Genomic DNA, 22,338 nt, shown 5'->3' on the forward strand with positions numbered 1-22,338 from the left:
CACCCCTGGGCACCACATGTCTTTAGCGATGTGAAGAATCTCCCTTTGACTTATGTCCAAATTTTTCCATAATCAACAGTTGTTTGCAGAACAAAATACTGAGAAAGTACATTGCCTCAACATGGCCGTAAAATTGGCCCCATAAATGTTACTTTGTTAGCAGTTTTTAGAAGCTTGTGAAAAGTTTGTAGTAATTATTCCCTTTCTGTTTATATTCAACTATGTAAATGCTTATAAAAACGAATATGTTTACAGAATCTGAATGAATCTTTCCCTGCTTTACAAGCGCTAGCCGTGCTAAGTGCATACTCCTACCATGACGTTTGTGTGTGTGGGCAACACATTCTCACTCCCAACTCGTCATATATTGACGAGTTAGGACAATTTCTGACCATGCGTCACATATTGACGCGAAAGTACCCTGCGCGTCAACATGTGACGAGGACGGACCGTCCCATGCGTCAATATATGACGAGTTGGGAGTGAGAATGGGTTGGTGTGGGAGACCAACACTGAGCTGCCTGTTTTAAGAGATCAAACACCAAGCATATATTAAAGTTCAGTAATATGCACAGTAGTGCTATGGTGTTTCCACTACCACAGAACCTAATATCCACGGTCTTCCTTAGTTCCACTCTTGTGTGTACAGCCAATCAGGGTCAAGGAAAATGTTGTTACTGGATTGGCTGCTTTCCAAACACCTGCCAATAGCACAGGAGGTAGCATCATGTCGAGGTATTTCAGCCTCCAAAGCTGCACTTTCCACGAATAGGTGAACTGTCAGAACCATGAGTATCCAGGGGTCCACTGAACGTGTAATCTCAGGACAAAGTACAGGAAGACTCTGGGACAGGCCCACAACTTGCTGGAGGGACTGGATCTCTCTTCTGGCCTTAGATAACCGGGGGATCTTTTTGACAGAGACCCTGACTGTCACTGAGGAGAGGAATCCCATTTTTCATGATTCTTTCAGCAAGTACTTAGCAGAAAATGTAATTTTAAACTTTAAATTCACCTTTGCCAGAAAGCCAAAATAAGCCACTTTAGTAGATGAAGAGTCATCCACTAAAGTGCCACAGAAAGTGATACAGGATAATAAGGGTTTGATCATCTAAGTATCCAATATAACAACAGTATTCTGTTCTATGTCATCAACAGGGACAGTTAGACAAAGAGCAAAGCCAGCAGGCCTTTAAATATGAATCCTCCTCACTAGAATCCACTTGAAATCCATATTTTCTCTTTAGCATCATGTGAATGGAGCAACCTTTGACCTCGCTGATAAAAACAGGAACAATATAGAAGGAGGTGAGATTCTCATTCCCCCCATTTCTGGTTAGCTTTACATTCCTTTAGCCATTTTCGAATCTTAAATTGTTGCTATGTCTGATTTGTTTCATTGACTGCTGCACAATCCTAAGGACTCTGGGGAAAAAAATCAAATTAAATAACGAAGCAAACAGATATTGTCAGATTTTCCCAAATTGGTCTGGCTTCCTGTCCTGTGTGCCTGAGCGATGGCAGCGAAGCTATTTCTGCTGGACGATGTCCAGCTGCCTGAGTGATTACTACCAAAGGAGAACATAGGAAGCTGCTGGGTCAGCGCCAAGGGTCAGACATCTGTCAGCGACATGAGCTCCTTCTACCACTTGATCTTCATATCAAGCTGTGCATGAGAGAAAATATGCTGCTGTTTATTATTTCATGTCACTTAAAAAAGCATAACAAGGTTATTAAGGAGTTTAATGGAAAACTAAAGATCAGCATTTGCCCCTTTGCAGTTTTTGATTCTTGTTTTTTTCTTTTTTTACCTCTAAATATTTCACATTGTTAACCAATTCTTATGATAAAGCAAATATAACCAGACTACATACGCAGTAGTTTTCAAATGAGGGGCGTTTACTGAAGGGAAACAGAGCAACCCAAACAAAAGCTTTGCATCAACCCAAATCTAAGACCCGATTCTTCAAAAACTGCCACCAATGCCTCGTTTCCTCTGGTAGGCCCGGTTTGGGAAGCTGTAGCATCAACACCTAACCGCTGCTTTAACAATTGAAACAAAAAAATATTTTGTGTTCCCATGGTGAAATCAGGTCATATACCATCCCGTTGAAGTTGTAGGTCCATAGGGCAACGGTACCAAATGTTTAGGGTGGAGCTACTGACATCACACAACACAGTCTATTAATTTGAGGACAGAAAACCGTCACTGTTTGCAATAAGCTCAAGACTTTACTGCGTAAAAGCAGGTCTTGTGCGCAATTCTGTTCCCCTGCGAAAATCTGCCCCCCTGTGTCGGGAGCGCGCATTACAGCCGGAGAGGCGGATCTGACCATTTTCACGGCGCTTCTGATCGTTTTCTCGGTAAAAACAACTCAGTTAATCATGTCAAGCTTGTAACATTTAGTTTAATCGGCAGCTGTTGTTTACAACATTGTAAAAAATAATTAAATAAACGAGGTCTTTTTATGCTGTTTTGTGTTATTTTAAACGCAAAGAGAATCGGTCTTTGTCCAACTTTTGTCACTTAACGCCTGACAGAAATAAAAGTCAGTCACCAAAACACAGTTTTCCAACACGTAGTGTGTATTTATAATTTTTCATTGCTGATATAAGAGGATGGCTGAAAGCATGGCACAAAAATTAAGACTTCCTGAAAAGACGAGAGCGTGGACTTTCTGGTAAATCCCGTTCTAATGTAAAATATGACAGATTACTGTAGTAAGGAAATTTCTAGTATACTACAGGCTATCACACATAACAATATTTGAGAATTTGGCAACAGTTGCTCTTTATTCCCAAACGTTATGGGGGGAGGAGAGTAGAGAATGGATATTTAAGCTGCCTGAAATAATCTGTTCCCCCTCAATAACATGGGAACAAATTAATTCAGCAACAAGTCTTTAACTGTGTTTATTCCTCTTATCATCAACAATAAATCCTGTGAATTTGGTAGCATTTGCTCATTATTTGACAAAGTTATGAGGGTGGAACCATATATTTTAGTAACCTAAAATAATCCGTTCCCCCTCCATAACATGGGAACAAATTAATTCACCAACAAGTCTTTAACTGTGTTTATTCCTCTTATCATCAACAACAAATCATGCAAGTTTGAAAACATTTGATCATTATTTGACAAAGTTATGAAGGGGGAACCATTCTGGGAATCAACAATCAACACCACCACTGGACTTTAGTGGTAATAAATGTTTTTAAACTCTAAAAACAATCTATATCATACTTATCGCATAGACAAAAACCACATGAAAACTGTGGAATGCTCACTTTCTAGGTGATCTACCCACAAGAGAAAAAGTCTTTGTTCTTGAATCCACTGGGGGAATCAAAACAAGACATCCAGAAACGTTTGCAAATCACAAGGTATGGTTAAAAATTTACATTTAACTCAAGTATGAAAATCAAATAAAGTTGTTCTTATTAATATATCTATATTTACAGGGCATTTATGAGGAAGAAGGGGTGCAATGTCTCATGTTGGACATGTGACACAGTCAAGCATCCAAAACAACAAGATATTACATCATGTGGTGCATTTTCACTGAAGGTTTCAGACATATTGTCACACAGTGTATGACTTCAGGATTTTGATATATATTTTGAGACATATACAGTGAATTACTTTCTTTGTTACTTAAATTTAAAGCCATTAAATGAAGCTGTTCATTTCAGTTTGCAGAAAAAATCCTATCAAAAGAGGTTGTGGATTTTCCTGTTTCCAGAGAGGCGGTCGACAGCATGAGACTTATCCTTAACATTAATATTCTTATTTTGAGTGTTTATGACAATTGTTATCATGATTACTATTATTTGTATGTTTGGCTAAAACATCTGTACTTAGCCAAACTTAATACATTAACATGGACTCTGAAAACATTTATTTAAGGAAATTGTTTGTCTACAAACTAATAAGTACAATCATTTCATCTTCTATATTTTTTTCATAAATGACTGTGTTGGTGCTTAGCACATCCTGTGTAATAGTTTTATACACACACACATATATACGGTCACGATTGTACATGTATAATCGTGTGTGTGTGTGTGTGTGTTTTTATACTTTTGTTGTTAACAGAGGACCTAAAAGACTTGTGTCACTTCTGTGGAGAGATGGAAAGTGACACGGATGTGAACTGGGTAGGAAAGTTTTTAGAATTATTCAAAGACTTAGTGTTAGTAAACTAAATGAAGAGGACAAGTTTTATCTAATCTTATCTTGCGTAAACAAGCTATGATATGATCCTCCAGCAGTTGGAATATAAGGGAATCTAAAATGATTGATTGTATATTGTAATTGTAAAGACATATTTTTCTAAAAAAACCTGATATTTTTGGTTTCTTTCCTAGATCCAGTGTGACGTGTGTCTGAGGTGGTTCCATCATGCGTGTGTTGGAAGCCCACCAACTGGAAAAACTTATCACTGCTTTGTGTGTTTGCCTTAGTTGCCTTAGTTTGCCTTTCGTTCCTGAGTTTGCTGTGGTGTTCTTGTTTATGTATGTTGTTTAATGGTTAATAAATTACATTTTGAAAACTGTTTGATATTTATACTTACAAGACTTTGATATAAGGCAGCTATGGAAAAAAGTTTAAATCCCGAGGCCCCTCATCTTTGAGAAATGAAGAGCAAATATTTCCAAAGCAAAGCAAAGTTAAACACTTTCTTATAAATTAATTTGTTCCCATGTTATGGAGGGGGAACGGATTATTGTAGGTGGCTAAAATATATGGTTCCTCTTATAACTTTGTCAAATAATGATCAAATGTTACCAAATTCACAGGATTTATTGTTGATGATAAGAGGAATAAACACAGTTAAAGACTTGTTGCTGAATTAATTTGTTCCCATGTTATGGAGGGGGAACGGATTATTTCAGGCAGCTGAAATATCCATTCTCTACTCTCCTCCCCCCATAACGTTTGGGAATAAAGAGCAACTGTTGCCAAATTCTCAAATATTGTTATGTGTGATAGCCTGTAGTATACTAGAAATTTCCTTAATACAGTAATCTGTCATATTTTACATTATAATGGGATTTACCAGAAAGTCCACGCTCTCGTCTTTTCAGGAAGTCTTAATTTTTGTGCCATGCTTTCAGCCATCCTCTTATATCAGCAATGAAAAATTATAAATACACACTACGTGTTGGAAAACTGTGTTTTGGTGACTGACTTTTATTTCTGTCAGGCGGTAAGTGACAAAAGTTGGAAAAAGACCGATTCTCTTTGCGTTTAAAATAACACAAAACAGCGTAAAAAGACCTCGTTTATTTAATTATTTTTACAATTTTGTAAACAGCAGCTGCCGATTAAACTAAATGTTACAAGCTTGACATGATTAACTGAGTTGTTTTTACCGAGAAATCGATCAGAAGCGCCGTGAAAATGGTCAGATCCGCCTCTCCGGCTGTAATGCGCCCTCCCGACACAGGGGGGCAGATTTGCGCACAAGACCTGCATTGGAGAAGTTAGCATTGAGCCCGAACAAGCGTGTAGCTGCAGTATTCTCCAAACATTTGCCTTCATAACCATTCATATCCATTTCAAACGCGAGGAAAACCTTAATGTTCCGCAAATGTCAGAAAACCACAAATTCGCAAATGCCGTGTTTCCATTGAATAACAAAACACAATTAAAGTCACACGTGAATAAGCTTGTTCACGCAATAAGTCGTTAAAAAAAAGAAACATACCGAGCCACCATCTTCCAACTACTTCCTGTCTTCTTCTTTTGGGGGTTTGCTCCAGTGGCAACGTCTGGTTATAGAAAAATAAGTGTTTTCAAAATTGCCGTACGTTCATTAAGCTGATGTATTTTCGGAATGTCAAGTTGTCAATGGAAACGCAGCATTAGGTTCATTTAGATGGTTGGCCTGCTCTGCAAGAGCCCAAACTAAAAAACAAGAAAACTCCAGTAAAAGGTTTTCTTGTTTAGTTTGTTTTAGAACTTTAATAAAATAATTGCATTTTATTTACAACACATTTCACATGTATCTCAATGTGCTACAAAACAACAAAACATTAACAAATGTAAAAGTAATAAAAACTTCTTTTTTTTTTTAATCAGTCATAAGATCTTAAGAACAAGGATGTTTTCGGTTCTATTTTGAAAGACTCAGAGGTAAACAAGCCTCGGTTTGCCTGCTGAATCTGCACCCAGCTGTCTAAAGGATTTCATGGTCTTTATTGCCTTTTTCCCTTATGAAATGAGATCATTGTTTGAAAACAGCTTCCTGTATTTATGGAGGTTATCCTTATCTGATGTTAAAAGTAGGTTGGTGTTGTGAAGCATTTAAGGATGATAATAAAATGATAAAATATGTAAGACATCAAATATTATTAGCTGTTTTCCATGTGTGAATGACCTTTTAATTGTTTCATGATGGACTCTGGTCTTCCAATAAACCAGAAGGGTTAAAAGGTGATTTTCTTAACACCTCCAGACTAACAGAACCTCTGCTTTCATAGAAATGGCCTCACTGATGAATAAGAAGCTGGTTTCCTTTAGCTTGGTCAAACACTGTAAAGTGGTCAAACATTTTACCAGCTCGAATTAAAGAGTCTTGGCAACCACTAAGTGTCATTTGACAGGACAGCAAATTGTATTTTGCAGAAATGTCTTAACATCTTGAAAAATAAACATGTTTGATTTAACACTGCAGATAATGGAAAGGTGGGTCAGACCACTTTACATGGCAGGATGAGGGCGCCATCTTGTGGACACAACCAAAAGAAACCGAGTCAGAACAAAACATAGAATTCCAAAGATCTTCTAAAAAAAGCAAAAATCCACCAGCAACAACTTGACCACCACCCTCTATTTTATTAAATATGCTAAAAACAAAAGTGAATCGCATGTATACTTGCTTCAATAGTTCAGAGAAATTTGAGCACATTAAATCTGAGCTCAACTTTAAGTCTAAAACCTTATGTCTGTTAGTAGTTCTAGAAAATGGAATAATGTTAAAGTGTTTTTTTTTTTTTCTCGTTTCCCACTTATTCTTGTTTTTTGGTGTACATTCCACTGTGTGGAATTTCCACCATTTTTCCTTTTTAGCACTTACATAATTTTATCCGTAAACGTAGCCCTGCATATTGTACCAAAAGACTTAAGTTGGATGTTCTTAATTACTTTCTTTAAAAATTAATTTTCTCCGTAATCAAATCCTCAGAGCCTTTAATGTGATGAAACTACATTTATCTAGAAACTAGTTGGCTGGCTGTGCATGGTACCTTCAGAGGGACCTGACCGATATGATCCACTACTATGAGGTTACAGGTTTACAAGCCACCTTGCTATTCTAATCAAAAACAAAAAATATTAAAAGATTGGATTTCAAGTGTTCTGCTCTAAATTCGCCATTCAGATCTGGTAGTTAAAGGGATCCATGATCAGTTCTAACAATAGACTTTATTTGAGACATTTATTTTAGATATAAAAAAACAATACAGTAATAATTCTGCAGACTGTTTAGTTTCTATACATTTTAATAAAATACTGTCACACGAACGTTGGTATGTTGTTCACGCTGCAACACATTCTGGGTAAATGAAGCTGCTTAGCCTGACTCCAAAAGCTCGTCTCTCATGTTTAGCCCAGCATTTTTCCCCTCACTAGCCGGCAGCAGTGGGGTTTGTGGATGAAAACTGACAACAAGGCATTTGGTTTTAGCTTGTGAAGCTTGGGATGTGGTGGAACGGGAAATTTGCATCATGGATGTGCAGCCGACAAATCTGCAACAACTGAGTGATGCTATCATGTCGATATGGACCAGATTCTGTGAGGAATGTTTACAGTACCTTGCTGAATCTAAGCCACAAAGGACTGAGGCACTTCTATAGGCAAAAGAAGGTCCAACCATTAAAATCTTCGAAGCCAAAGCAGCACAAACAAATTCTTGCTGCACAAACGTAGTCGAGTTGATTGGCACCGATTTTGTCTGATTTGAAGACGGTGACCTTTCATGACCTCTGGAAACACTTCTTAATATTTTTAAAATTATAGCGGTAGAATTGAACGTTTTTGCCGCAAAAACGTAGCACAAGGTAGAGGAGCCAACTTCACTCAGGTCCAACCCGGTACTATCAAGGTGTACCTAATAAAGTGGCTGAGTGTAATGCATCTGTTCAACAGAGAGAGAGTTTCTCTGACAGGAGGAGAGTCTTTAGACTCAACACAGAAACACTGAGGAACCAGGGAGCCAGAGTGAAAATCCAGGATGGAGAGGTTCAGTGAATTCGAATGTGAAGGTGTGGATGTGGATCAGTGAGTCTGAGGAGACGCTGTAGAAGGACAGAATGCCAGCAGGATAGTGAACATACACTGCTACTCTGTTAGAGACTGAGGAGGAGGAGATGTTATATTGTATGGCATTGTGCCAGACAGAGAAACCACGATGATCACAGCATCTCAGAGTCCAGCACTGATTCAAATCACACACAAAGTCTCTCCAGTCTCCTCTGCTGATTCTTCTGTAACTCACTGATATATCAACACTTCCTCTCCACTCGACCTCCCAGTAACAGCGACTAGTCAGACCAGTTCTACACAGCAGCTGAGGACGATCAACTTTGTCTGGATGATCAGAATTTGACTGAAGCTCCTCCACACATGTCACCTTCCTGTTGTCTTCAGACACTTTGAGGTGTTTGACCAATGTGTTTGTGTCGATGGTGAGTTGACAAGAATCTGATGGAGAGAACAAATACAATCCAGCTGCAGTTATTGATCATTTATTCACACTGATGATGACTGCAGAATGAGCAATGTGACAGCTTTAAGATTGTTGAATGCTAGCTGCTTTGCTGCCATGAAGTTATTTACAGGAAACCACAGAAAATTTGACCTTAAAGCCCAAAAGCCCAAGGATCTGAGGAGCACTAAACTGCTTTTGTAAAAAAATGAATGTGTTTCATATGAGCATGTAAAGGAATTTTGAAAGGGGACAAATTCTTTTTGTACGTTTTACCTTCAAAATCTCTTCAGCTACATGATGGCCACCTACTCTTTGGTGGCTGTTGAAATTAATTTTGTTTGATAAATAACATACTACAATGTTAAAGTTTAATTATGGTGCTTTTATTTTCTCTTTACTGCATCGTCAGCAGTCCGGTTGCAATAATCTGTTCACTCAGACGTCTTTATTTACAGAACATGCAGCAAATACAATCTGCGGCACCTTTTCTGGCTTTAGACCCAGAGCATCCAGACGTACTGTAGCTGTACTGTGTCACAACAGCAGGTTGTCCTGCTGCTTAAAATTGGCATTGCTGGAGGATGGTTGGCCTCTATTTTATCATTATTGTGATATGTTTTTTAATCTTCCAAATATTTGACCAGTCTTGCATCTTCTCAGCATAGTTGTATTGGGCGCATTTCATACTTGCAAAAGGCTTGTGAGCAACTACTTAATAACTATGTTTTGATCACGTCCACATCAGGCTGTGTACAAATATTTGTGCCACATGCCTGTACCAATTTGTAGTCACAGCACACAGTTCTTGTTTTGGCCCAGCTTTACTCATTCATTTTTTTTATGGAATTGCTAAGCAGTCTAATAATGATAAAAATCTTCATACAATCATGTTGTCATTCCATTGAACACTGATGTGTTCGGTTGTTGAGGTCGGCTGCAGGAATTTAACCATCTTTTACATTTTCTCCAGACTCTGTTTGTGTTTTGGAAGTGGAATGAACTTTATTCTGCCCTCTAAGTACTTTGGGTAAAGAGAGTCTTAAGTGCATGTTCCTTACTGATAGTGTCAGCCATTTTCTCAGATTATTTTCCACCAAATCCTTATGACCGTAGCACATTTGTAATAGTAAATCCCAACTCTTTTCCGGAGGTTTAGTTCCTCCAGAAAAGGGGCTTTTAATTTTGGAGGAAACAAGACCGGTTATTGGTCATGCACTGAAAAACACACTGGATTGATTGACAGGTGAGGTCATGTCTGATGAAAAATAAACTTACGCTTCCTCAGATGTGATGCCAACCATTGGACCCAGCAGGCTACACCCTGAAAGAAGGAGGGAAGTCAGATCATCAGTGTCTTTCAGCATGCAAACATGGACATTATACGTCTCTCTTATATGCCTTTCCTCCACTGAGACAGGAACAGTCCAACATATGGACATATTCAATTGTTGTAAAATTCCAGAGAAAGACAGAAGAGTCAAGAGCAGACAGGTAGGTTGTGATGATGATGAAGATGAAAACATTTCAAACTGTGGTGGATTTAGGAAGGACAAATGGTTCTGGTGTAGCACAACTCATTTCTCCAAACAGAGAAAAATCTCAAACAGAGAGGAGAAAGGAAATCCCTCAGTAACAACCTGAAGAAACACACTGAAGCCTAAAAGAACATCAGAAAACTAAGGAAACATTTCGAGAAGCCACCAGGTGGTGCTGAATACATTTGCAATGAGACCAAGAACAAGATGTAGTATCCTGGAGTAAAGGATTGTGAAAGTGTCCAAGGAGCATCTGGAACTAGGCCTCCAGCAGACAAAACAGTCCAAAGTCTTTGTTTGCATCTTCTCCTGTTCAGCTCTACATGACTGTCAGGCTGTCAATCACAATCTCGTGTGGCTGCTCATCTTCCTTCCCCTTGCTTTGTGCTGTGCTGTAGCTAGCAAAAAGTTTCGTAACGATGAGTTGTTTTTCCACCATTAGCACATTTAGTAGTGAGTGAATGAGGTTGATTGACAGCACTAGGACCCTCCTCCTGGTTCTGATTGGTTGTTTTTGGCCGGGACAATGCATTACTTTAGCCAGTAATAGTAGTTCAGGGAGGAAGTGGAGGAGATTGATCTTTGCACAGATTATCTGTTTCATAATAAACTGGCATGACTTGGCACCAGCTTAAACAAATATGGAAAAAACATATTTTTTATTAAAGTTACATTCTACAGCCTGATTATAAAATGCAACAACATAGCATCTTTTGAGAAGTCTGGATTGCTTCATCTATATTTTGCACGTTGCCTATGACTGTTGCTCTGGGGGGGGAGACATGTCAGTAATCTAAAACTAATAGAAAAAATTTAAGCAACCTACTTGCATACTGTATGCAGACTGTTTCAGGTAAATTCACGTGCATTAAATATTGTGCAAGTATCAGTCTTGAACCAAGGAAAGCAAGCCAGTTGCAGCTTGCAACTGGCTTTAAGCTTTTTTCAAACTGGAACAACAAAGCACTAAAAGACAAACTAGTGGTCCCAGTGGAACCAGTCTTCTGGTAGCTTTAATCTAATTGACATATTGTTGAAATTACATTTACATCCTCATTGATGGAAGGTAATTGAGAAAACTCTGGTTTCAACAGAACTAAGAGCATTGTACCTGAGAGATGCCAGTTTGCAGTTTGAACTCTCCAGTCCAGCATAAAGAAGTTCCACTGATGAATCCTGAAGGTCATTGTGACTCAGGTCCAGTTCTGTGAGACTGCTGGACTGGGAGCTGAGGGCAGAGGTCAGAACTATACAGCTTCTCTCCGAGAGTGTACAGTAACTCAGTCTAAGGAGCCAGGGAGAAAAATCTGGAATTAAACAATCATCCATACACGCATCAAATTAAGCTAAGAAAAACAAGAATGCAGTGTTTGGCATTCAAAGAGTATAAAAGTCAAAAGACAAAAGTTGATCATTGATGGAAGGTAATGGAAAGAAATCTGGTTTCAAGAGAATTGATAACATTGTACCTGAGAGTTGTCAGTTTGCAGTTCGGACTCTTCAGTCCAGCATAAATAAGCTTCACTCCTGAATCCTGAAGGTCATTGTTACTCAGGTCCAGTTCTCTGAGACTGTAGAACTGGGAGCTGAGAAGTGAGGACAGACCTTCACAACTTATCTTTGAGAGGTTGCAGGAACTCAGTCTGAGGAGATAGGAAAAATATCTGGAATTAAAGAAGTTGTCATCCATACATCCATCCATCATGGATGAAATGAAGTTGAGGAAAACAAGAAAGCAGTGGTTTGGATTCAAAAGAAGAAAATGTCAGAAAACAAAAGTTGATCAGTCTATTATTGAAATAACATTTTCATCGTCATTGATAGAAGGTCATGGTGAGAAATCTGGTTTCAAGAGAATTGAGAACATTGTACCTGAGAGTCGTCAGTTTGCAGTTTGGATGATTCAGTCCAACAAATAAAAGATTTGCTCCTAAATCCTGAAGGTTATTGTTACTCAGGTCCAGTTCTCTGAGACTGCAGGATGGGGATCTCAGGACTGAAGACAGAGCTACACAGCTTGTTTTTGAGAGTTTACAGTAACTCAGTCTGAAGAGACAGGGAAAACATAAAAATCATCTATCAACCATCATGGATGAAATAAAGTTGAGAAAAACAATAAAGCAATGGTTTGCTTTCAAAGGGAGAAAATGTCAGAAAACACAACTTGATCAAACCATTATTGAAATTTACACACAAATCTAATTAGTTCACCTTACTTAAATAATGTTATGCAAACTCATTGTCTGAAAAAATTAAGCAAAGTAATCTTAAGATTAGTGCATAAATAAACCTAATTCATTTTAAGTAAACAGTACTAAATCAAGTAGTACAATTAAAGAAAAATATGTTCATGTAACTTAAACAAACCAATTTTCTTGAGTCTTTGTCCTACCTCTCTTGTTTCTTCTTTTTTATTTGTTTTATTGACTCTAGTGGTCTTTGAGAGTGGTCAGACAGGAAATTGGGTGATGAGAGAGGAGGAAGACATGTGTCAAGGGTCATCAGGCTGGGAATCAAACCCGTGACAGCCAAGTTGAGGAATAAGGCCTCCATACATGTGCTGAGCTTTACCTTGAGTCACCTCAGCACCGCTTGATCCCACTCCATACAATTAATAAATATTTCAAATACATAATTTATACAAAAAAATATTCAGTCTGATAAAATAAACAATATTCACCTCGACCATCAGTGTCATTACTGATTTAATTGAAAACTATTTTCAATTAAATGCAATTTTTCATTTACAGTGTACATCCTCATTGGTGGAAGGTAATGGAGAGAAATCTGGTTTCAACAGAATTGAGTACCTGAGAGTTGTCAGTTTGCAGTTTGAACTCTCCAGTCCAGCATAAAGAAGCTCCACTCCTGAATCCTGGAGGTTATTGTGACTCAGGTCCAGTTCTGTGAGACTGCTGGACTGGGAGCTGAGGGCAGAGGTCAGAGCTTCACAGCATCTCTCCGAGAGTTTACAGTAACTCAGTCTAAGGAGCCAGGGAGAAAAATCTGGAATTAAACAATCATCCATACACGGATCAAATTAAGCTAAGAAAAACAAGAATGCAGTGTTTGGCATTCAAAGAGTATAAAGAACAAAAGACAAAAGTTGATTAATCTATTGAAATAGCATTTACATCATCATTGATTGTAGGTAATGGAAAGAAATCTGGTTTCAACAGAATTGATAACATTGTACCTGATAGTTGTCAGTTTGCAGTTCGGACTCTTCAGTCCTACAGATAGAAGCTTCACTCCTGAATCCTGAAGGTCATTGTGACTCAGGTCCAGTTCTGTGAGACTGCTGGACTGGGAGCTGAGGGCTGAGGTCAGAGCTTCACAGCTTCTCTCCGAGAGTTTACAGTAACTCAGTCTGAGGAGACAGGGAGAAAAATCTGGAATTAAACAATCATCCATACACCCATCAAATTAAGCTAAGAAAAACAAGAATGCAGTGGTTTGCATTCAAAGAGTATAAAGAACAAAAGACAAAAGTTGATTAATCTATTGAAATAGCATTTACATCATCATTGATTGTAGGTAATGGAAAGAAATCTGGTTTCAACAGAATTGATAACATTGTACCTGATAGTTGTCAGTTTGCAGTTCGGACTCTTCAGTCCATCTGATAGAAGCTCCACACCTGAATCCTGAAGGTTATTTTTACTCAGGTCCAGTTCTTTGAGACTGCAGAACTGGGAGCTGAGGGCTGAGGTCAGAGCTTGACAACTTCTCTCTGAGAGGTTACAGTAACTCAGTCTGAGAAGACAGGGAGAAATATCTGGAATGAGGCAATTATTCAAAAATAATTTTCTTTTCAGTCCCCAATATTCTTCCTGGAAAGATTGATGGAGGTTTTGTTTTGAACTTTTTCAGTATAAAAATCTGACACTATTAATATGCATCTACTCATTAGCATATTTATCATGATTAAAAGTAAAAGCAATTACAATCTGTGTCCTTACAGAGCTTTGTTGGAGGCTTTAACCACTGGCAGCAACCTTAGAAGAACATTCTCTGAGGCAGCGTATTTCTTCAGGTCAAACACATCCAGCTCTTTTTCTGATGATACGAAGATGAAACCCAGAGCTGAAAAATGAGCAGGAGACAGTTTACCTGTGGAGAGACTTCCTGAACTCAGAGCCTGTTGGATCTCCTCCACTAGAGAATGATCATTGAGTTCATTCAGACAGTGGAAGAGGTTGATGCTTTTCTCTGCAGATACAATCTCACTGATCTTCCACTTGATGTACTTTATTGTATCCTTATTGGTCCGTGAGCTACTTTCTGTCTGTGTCACCAGTCCTTGTAGAAGTTTCTGATTGGTCTGCAGTGAAAGTCCCAGGAGGAAGCGGAGGAACAAGTCCAGGTGTCCATTAGTACTCCGTAAGGCCTGGTCAACAGCTCTCTGATAGAGATCCTGTACGTTTCGCTGCCCCCCAAATGAAGGGTGGTCAAATGTTGTTAGCAGTTCTTCAACTGAAGGCATGTTTGATGCTGGGATTTCTTTCATCCCACCTGGTCTTGCCAGGTCAACAGCTCTCTGATAGAGATCCTGTACGTTTAGCTCCTCCCAAAATGAAGGGTGGTCAAATGTTGTTAGCGGTTCTTCAACTGAAGGCATGTTTGATGTTGGGATTTCTTTCATTGGGATGACCCCCAGGTGTTTATTTGGTGTATAAAATAATGAAGACCTCTTACATTTTTTTGTTTCTTCTTCGTTTCTTGTTCTTTGTTTTTTGACACTAGAGTTGATGAAGGTCAGATGAACATAAAGAGCAGCCAGAAACTCCTGAACACTCAGATGGACGAAGCAGAACACCTTGTCATGATACAGTCCTCTCTCCTCTCTAAAGATCTGTGTGAACACTCCCGAGAACACCGAGGCTGCTCTGATATCGATGCCACACTCTGTCAAGTCTGATTCATAGAAGATCAGGTTTCCTTTTTGCAGCTGATCATAAGCCAGTTTTCCCAGAGACTCAATCATCTTCCTGCTCTCTGGACTCCAGTGTGGATCTGTTTCAGCTCCTCCATCATACTTGACCTTCTTCACTTTGGTCTGAACTACCAGGAAGTGGATGTACATCTCAGTCAGGGTAATGGGGAGCTCTCCTCTCTCTCTGGTCTCCAATAGATCCTCCAGAACTGTAGCAGTGATCCAGCAGAAGACTGGGATGTGGCACATGATGTTGAGGCTTCGTGATGTCTTCAAGTGGGAGATTATCCTGCTGGCCTGCTGCTCATCTCTGAATCTCTTCCTGAAGTACTCCTCCTTCTGTGGGTCAGTGAACCCTCTGACCTCCGTCACCATACCAACACACTGAGGAGGGATCTGATTGGCTGCTGCAGGTCGTGTGGTTATCCAGAGGAGAGCAGAGGGAAGCAGATTCCCCCTGATGAGGTTTGTCAGCAGAACATCCACTGAGGTGGACTCTGTAGCATCAGTCAGGATCTCCTTGTTGTGGAAGTCCAGAGGAAGTCGACTCTCATCCAGACCATCAAAGATGAACAGAACCTGGAACTGTTCAAAGCTGCAGATTTTTTTGGTTTCAGTAAAAAAGTGATGAACAAGTTGCACCAAGCTGAACTTTTTCTCTTTCAGCACATTCAGCTCTCTGAACGTGAATGGAAATATGAACTGGATGTTCTGGTGGGCTTTGTCTTCAGCCCAGTCCAGAGTGAACTTCTGTGTTAAGACTGTTTTCCCAATGCCAGCCACTCCCTTTGTCATCACCGTTCTGATTGGTTGATCTCTTCCAGGTGGGACTTTAAAGATGTCTTCTTGTCTGATTGTTGTTTCTGGTCCATGTGTTTTTCTGGATGCTGTTTCAATCTGTCTGACCTCATGTTCATCATTGACCTCTCCAGTCCCTCCCTCTGTGATGTAGAGCTCTGTGTAGATCTGGTTCAGCAGAGTTGGACTTCCTGCTTTAGCAATCCCCTCAAACACACACTGGAACTTCTTCTTCAGACCAGATTTAAGTTGATGTTGACAAATTGCAGAAAGACGTTCTAAATTAACACAAAATATAAAATCAGGAAGGAAACAAAATCATTGTTTGAAGATGATTTGAATAAATGCAATTTCATCTCTTCAGACATCAATAAATGTGTGATTTATCCATCAAGTCAAATCTTTGTAGAAATCTTACTGTTCTGCAGACGGTCAGCCAGCTCCTCTTGCTTCATATTCCTCAGGAAGTTCAGTGTGATCTTCATCACTGCCAATCTGCTGGTCCTCCTCTGCTCTTCATCCTCACCTTCCAACACCTCATCATCATCTCTCTGACTCTTTGAGCATTCTGGGTAATCTGGGCTCAGAACCTTCTGGATCTTCTTCAGCTCATTCTTCACAAAAGTGACAATGTTGTCCTCCAGTAGCTGGAACAGAATAATAGATGAAGGACACATCAGACTGAAATCATGGAGCCAAACATCAGATCCATGCTGGTCAGACTGGCAGTCCTCTGGTCTACAAAGTCCAACATGGACTGAAAAGAATCCATAAAAAAGTAATTTTTGTACATTTACAGACCATAAATATGGAGTCCAGCTGTGTTTGGTGCTGCTGGGCAGATGGACCACTGGGAACCTCTGAGCTCTGCCAGTCCACTCTGTGGAAGAATCAGGAATAAGTTTTCACAAAAAACTGCTGTGAAAACTGCTGGAAGAGCGTCACAATAACAATCTTCAAAACGGAAAAGCTGAGCATCACATGAACACAATACATATAAGTTAAAAAGAAGATGAAATAAAAGGATGCACACAAATAACATCAGAATCACACATTACAGTTTGGTTGAGTTCTAGTACATCAACAATCACATGGTGAGACTTTCCTTTCCTGCTGAACTCATTTTACATTGATTAACAGAGTTACAACAGGTAGATCCAGCTCACTACTCTATAGTGGAGGTCCAGAAGATTTTTTTTATTATTTTACTTTTTAACTAATTCACCAATTAGTGTAAGTAAGACAAGCATTACAGACTAACATATACACGTATTGACAAGCCCGGATTTTAGCATGGGCTTACCAGCGCTTCAGGTCCCCCGAAAGATGCTTTGTATTTTTGTGAATGAGTAAGGTCAGAATGCCTTCATTTTATCACTGCGTAAGAGGATTTTGGTGGTGTTGTTGAAAAAATGTCTGATTTGTTCTGGCACACGTCCATCGTGAATGCTTGATTATTATTGGTCCAAGTTGGACTCTTCTTGAACATTGGACGGAGCATCACGGAGGGATTTCTCACGATGGCGGACAACAGAATGTACGACAGCGGAGCGCAGGAACGAAAGAAAAAGAAGAGCGCTACCGAGAGGTGATGAAGAAAATATCCAAGCTAACAGAGTTTTTTAAAACTCATATTGGACATGGAACAGAACCATCGTCCCTCTCTGCTTCTCAAGATAATTTGTTTTTGTTTGAAACTTTTTGGGCGGGGGGGAATCCAAAAGTTTTGATCACAACTCTTTTTTGTTTGACATGATTTACTTTTTTTTTTTTTTTTTTTAATAATTATGTTTATTAGGTATTTTTGAACATTTATACAAAAACAGAAAGGGAAAGAACAATAACAGGGCAAAACTTATACAGCACTGATACAGAAAACAAGACAAAATCAAAATCGGAGGCATGTACATAAATTACAGCATCATATGAGAAACATAACCAATTTATACATACACGTCATTCGGATTAACATTACTGGTTTTTTAATTTTGAAATTTTGAAGTATTCAAGAATACATTCCCATCTTTTTTTAAAAGCATAAAATTTCCCATTCATACAATATCTCAATCTTTCTAATACAATAACTTCAGAAAGTAAATTTTTCCATAGCTGGATCGAAGGGGCATCACAACCAACCCATTTAAGCATTATGGATTTTCTGGCCAACATCAATAGAAATTGCACAATTTCTTTGTGAGTATCCAGATGACTGGGTATGAACCCAAGGAGACATAGGACTGGACTAGGGAGAAGTGTTTGTCCTATAGCGGAGCTAATTTCTCGACATACTGCTCGCCAGAATGCCTCTATAGTTTTACACTCCCATAAACAGTGAATTCTAGTCCCTGTAATTATTTTACATATGATTTACTTTTTGATTGAATAATTGTGAAACAAATGGAACTCCATAAAGAAGCAGGGAATATGGATGTTAATTGTAAAGCATCGGAACATCTTTACAAACATCAGAAACGATTTTTCTCCAGATCGAGTTTTGAAAGCCAGCTCGCAAGTGGTGAGTACATCCTAACACATGATGGGTTCTCCTCCATCCACGGCTTCTGTTTTGCATTTTAAACGATGCTAAAAGTCAGTGAACCTTTGAAATGGGTTTCCGTGAGTGGAAAAAAGCAACAGAACTATTCAAAGAGAAAGAAAACAGTTAAAGTCACAGAAAAGTAATGTGACTGCTCTGCTTGCTAGCGCTATATGTGAAGATAAAAAAGCAGAACTAATTTTAGCTTCTAGCTAGCAGCAGCGGGAGGAACTGTCCTAATCATATGGCGAAGGGCTGACTGTACAAATTAGCTGGAGTGCGTCCTGCCCTGTCCTGATACGCAGCTAAAATTCAGTCATCACGAATAAAAGTTTTGACCAGGTTTGGCTCTCAGAGGGGAAATAACCTGACTGTCTGAACTTGGTAAGGAAATAAACCTGATAATTAAATTGAAAGAGGGAGGGAGACAGCTAAAGATAGAAATGAAGAAGGATAAGTAAATACTGTACATAGAGGATGGATAGAGAACATTGTCAAATTTAATAAAATAAAAAGTATACAGCAGAACAATAATTAAATAAATAATGAATAACTACAGAACATGTTTTGTTATCTTAACTCACCGGTAGACTGACTCAGTTATCACTGTTACAGCAGGAAGATCCAGCTCACCTCTCTGATGATGAAGGTCCAGAAGATTTAAAGTCAGCACCAATATCCTTTGATCTGTCGCTCTTAAAGGACACACAGCTGGGTTCTGGTTCTGGTTCTGGATCATAGGTTTGCATCAGTCTTTCAGGAATCCTGACAAAAAAATTTCTCATTAAAACACATTTGAATATGACTATAAACTCAAGAGCTGTGAAACAACAGAAAGAGACAGTTTACAAGTATTCTAAATAATTCCTAACAGAACCAATTATATGTCCTCCCACACCCGTCCAAAAAATAAAAAGAGAGCCATTATATCTAAGAGGTTGGTTCTGTCACCATCTGGGTTGTGTGGAGGTGTGTGTGCTTATCAACAAGTGTAGGCTGTCTGGTACATGTGGGTGCTCTGGAATTTCTGTGTCTGCTCTGACCCAGAAGCAGCAAAGAACTGGCCCCCATGTTTCACATATGGGAATAGAAATGTGGCACAAACAGCTGAGCTGCTGTTAAACACATGTTGGAATAAAAACTTTTCAGACTGACTCAGTTATCACTGTTACAGCAGGAAGATCCAGCTCACCTCTCTGATGATGAAGGTCCAGAAGATTTAAAGTCAGTACCAATATCCTTTGATCTGTCGCTCTTAAAGGACACACAGCTGGGTTCTGGTTCTGGGTCATGGGTTCGCTTCAGTCTTTCAAGAATTTTGACAAAAATAAAGTTCTTATTAAAAACATAATTAATGGAATTTTACTTTAAATATAATTTTCTATATGACTATAAAAATAGTCATATAGAACTATGACGTTCTATAAAGTTCGTCATAGTTCACATACACATCATCTTTCACACACTTTCTCCTGACTCTTTATAAATTAGGAGAGCTGTGAAACAACAAAAAACAAAAGTTCACAAATATTCTAAATAATTCCTAACAGAACTAGACAAATGTAGTCCCACTGAAATAGAGGATAAGTATTAGATATTTTCCGTATCTAATGCTTTTAATCTTGGTAACAAAAACATTGACATTACAGTCCTAGTTTTCAATTCCCCAAAAAAACCAGTCTTGTTAAATTAAGGATCAGATTTACTCAGAAATAAACCTGAATTGAAACACAAAGTGTAACATCTTACAATTTTGCAAAAAGTGAAACTCAAATCCTTTTCAGAAATTGGTGGTTTTATGTCACAAGACATTTCGCAAGTCTTCTAAATAATTCCTCAGAACCAATCACATGCAACTCCCCTCATCCCAAAAAGAGCAATTATTTTTAGGAAGCTTGTTCTCCGGTTTAATTAGGAGCTGGATACTTTTAAGCACATTGCAAAGAAAAATGGAGAGAAAATTCAACATTTCTCAGCATTGACAGAGGAAGATAAAAATAATCTAAGGATTCTTTTTTAGTACAGATGCCAGGTTTACTTACAGTTACAGACCCTTAATTTCTCTCACATTGCAGCATTAATGACTTTATGGGATTCTTTATAAATAAAATGCTCAGTTTTTATGAAGCACGAAAGAGGAGCAAAGGCTTCATCATCTCGTCTTTTTCAGAGTGAATGATGAGTGAAAGTAGCTCTGCATAGTTAGGGATCTCACCTCTGACCTCTGGTGGTTTCAGATGGAGGGACATCCTCCTCTCCTTCCTCACACTGATCCATGCTGCTAAATTCACATACACATCATCTCTCACACACCTTCTACCTTCACCTGTAGAGGAAACACAAATCATTCATCTGCACATCAGCTCTGATCATCCTTTAGTTTACATCATTAGTTTTAGAAACAAAATGAACAGCTGTTCCTCCTCTGATTGGCTCTTCACTTCAGTGTCAGCTGAATGCAGACATCAGCTGCTGCACTTCTACTAAAAGTCCACTAGATGGAGGAACTGAGCAACATTACCATTCTCTGACGCGCTGATTCAGTTTAAATTCACATAAGAAACTTTTTTATTTCTCCATCATCAAACGCTACAAGTGGATTGTCTGAATCATCAAAGATGATGATGATCAATTTAATAATCTGATTGCACCAAACTTTTAACCTTAATGCTATTTTAATTTGTAATAAAGGACGCAGTAGGGAGGGGCTTCCGACTTCAGGAAATGAAAACATGACGCCTTTAGTTCAGTGAAGAAAACAGAGAAATGTCAGGTCTTTAATTCCACTTCATCACTAATCTAATAATCATGTAGGTTTTGTCTTCAAACAGCAGAGATGAAAAATTGTTTGTTTTCAAACAAAAAGAGCAGAAAAACACAGGAAAGTTCCTAAAGACAAAGTTAAAGTAGGAACAATATTCAAACTTACAATTTGTTCAAACGGCCTATGGTGTTGAAAAGCATCTGAACATCACAGACAGAGAACCAACAGAACCGAAGAACCGGACAAGATTCCACCTTTTTTTTCTTTCACTTTCTAATTTGACGGAACGTCCAATACCGATAAATCCCCGCCCCTTCTTCATCATCTTGTTGATTTTACTGGTAGTTGGTGTACAGGTGGCACCACTAGGTGTCTCACTCTTCACAGCCTGGGCCTCCACAAAAGGTGAGCTGGAAGGGTGGTTATGATACAAAAGCTTAAGGTTATGGTAAGCATTTGTTTCATTTATTTTACTTCATTGAGCTGCTGTACTACATCATGTTTCACGTTTACATGACATGCAACTTGCAAACATATTTGTAAATGGCTTTAGTTTACACTTCTAACTCTCTGTGAAGAAAGTCATTGCTTGGCGTCAACCATGTGAACCAGAACAAAATACGTTTTTGTGGGTTATTTTGTCCCTATACTTTAAAATATTTTAGTTTAATAACACTTTTTTTTATCAAACCATGCTAAATAGACCATGGTCGCAGGTGGGATTGAAGCTCCGTGTGTCTATGGTGTAATATTACTGTATATTCAGCTGCGCAGTGACCTGCGCAGTTGGATGTACACGTTTTGACTGGGCTTCAATTGGTAAAGATGTCAAAAATGCACAAAAAACAGAGTTTGCGGTGATCTGTAATTGTAAATGTGTTTAATTTCAATAAAAACCTGTTTCTCCTGTGTCATTCTTACAAACACTTCTGTATTTTAAATATTTTTTAAAAGAATATTTTGATGCAGAGTTTTAATTCACCCTTTATGAGCTCCCACATTTAATCAAATATAATCAAATAAATTATATTTGATTAAATAATTTAGTGCATCAT

General features: G+C 38.6%; 1 protein-coding gene across 5 annotated transcripts; it reads right to left on the reverse strand.

The window, feature by feature from the left end:
* Positions 1 to 8,595: 8,595 nt before the first annotated feature.
* Positions 8,596 to 21,405, reverse strand: LOC116736782 (NACHT, LRR and PYD domains-containing protein 3-like). 5 transcript variants are annotated; one of them, XM_032589534.1, is made up of 14 exons: positions 20,735 to 21,402; positions 19,712 to 19,837; positions 19,153 to 19,284; positions 16,785 to 16,863; positions 16,402 to 16,630; positions 14,212 to 16,261; positions 13,832 to 14,005; positions 13,446 to 13,619; positions 13,060 to 13,233; positions 12,122 to 12,295; positions 11,719 to 11,892; positions 11,361 to 11,534; positions 9,990 to 10,035; positions 8,596 to 8,707 (listed from the first exon to the last, which is right to left on the reverse strand). In XM_032589534.1, the coding sequence occupies exons 1-13, from the start codon at positions 20,794 to 20,796 to the stop codon at positions 10,029 to 10,031; spliced, it is 3,729 nt and encodes a 1,242-aa protein (XP_032445425.1). In that variant the 5' UTR covers positions 20,797 to 21,402; the 3' UTR covers positions 8,596 to 8,707; positions 9,990 to 10,028. The 5 variants fall into 5 exon arrangements, with proteins under 5 accessions (XP_032445425.1, XP_032445427.1, XP_032445428.1 ...); XM_032589536.1 differs by lacking the exon at positions 11,361 to 11,534; XM_032589538.1 differs by lacking the exons at positions 9,990 to 10,035; positions 13,832 to 14,005 and having other exon boundaries at positions 8,650 to 8,707; positions 20,735 to 21,404.
* Positions 21,406 to 22,338: the final 933 nt, after the last annotated feature.

The sequence above is a fragment of the Xiphophorus hellerii genome, chromosome 17 (genome assembly GCF_003331165.1).
Source record: "Xiphophorus hellerii strain 12219 chromosome 17, Xiphophorus_hellerii-4.1, whole genome shotgun sequence".
Taxonomy (NCBI): Eukaryota; Metazoa; Chordata; class Actinopteri; order Cyprinodontiformes; family Poeciliidae; genus Xiphophorus; species Xiphophorus hellerii.

Coding starts and splice junctions, on each gene's coding strand:
- LOC116736782 (XM_032589534.1), bottom strand. CDS start 20,796: ATGGATCAGTGTGAGGAAGGAGAGGAGGATGTCCCTCCATCTGAAACC. Junction 19,285..19,711: donor GGACCTTCATCATCAGAGAG/GTGAGCTGGATC, acceptor TTTTTTTGTCAG/GATTCCTGAAAGACTGATGC. Junction 14,006..14,211: donor AAAGCCTCCAACAAAGCTCT/GTAAGGACACAG, acceptor CTGTCTTCTCAG/ACTGAGTTACTGTAACCTCT.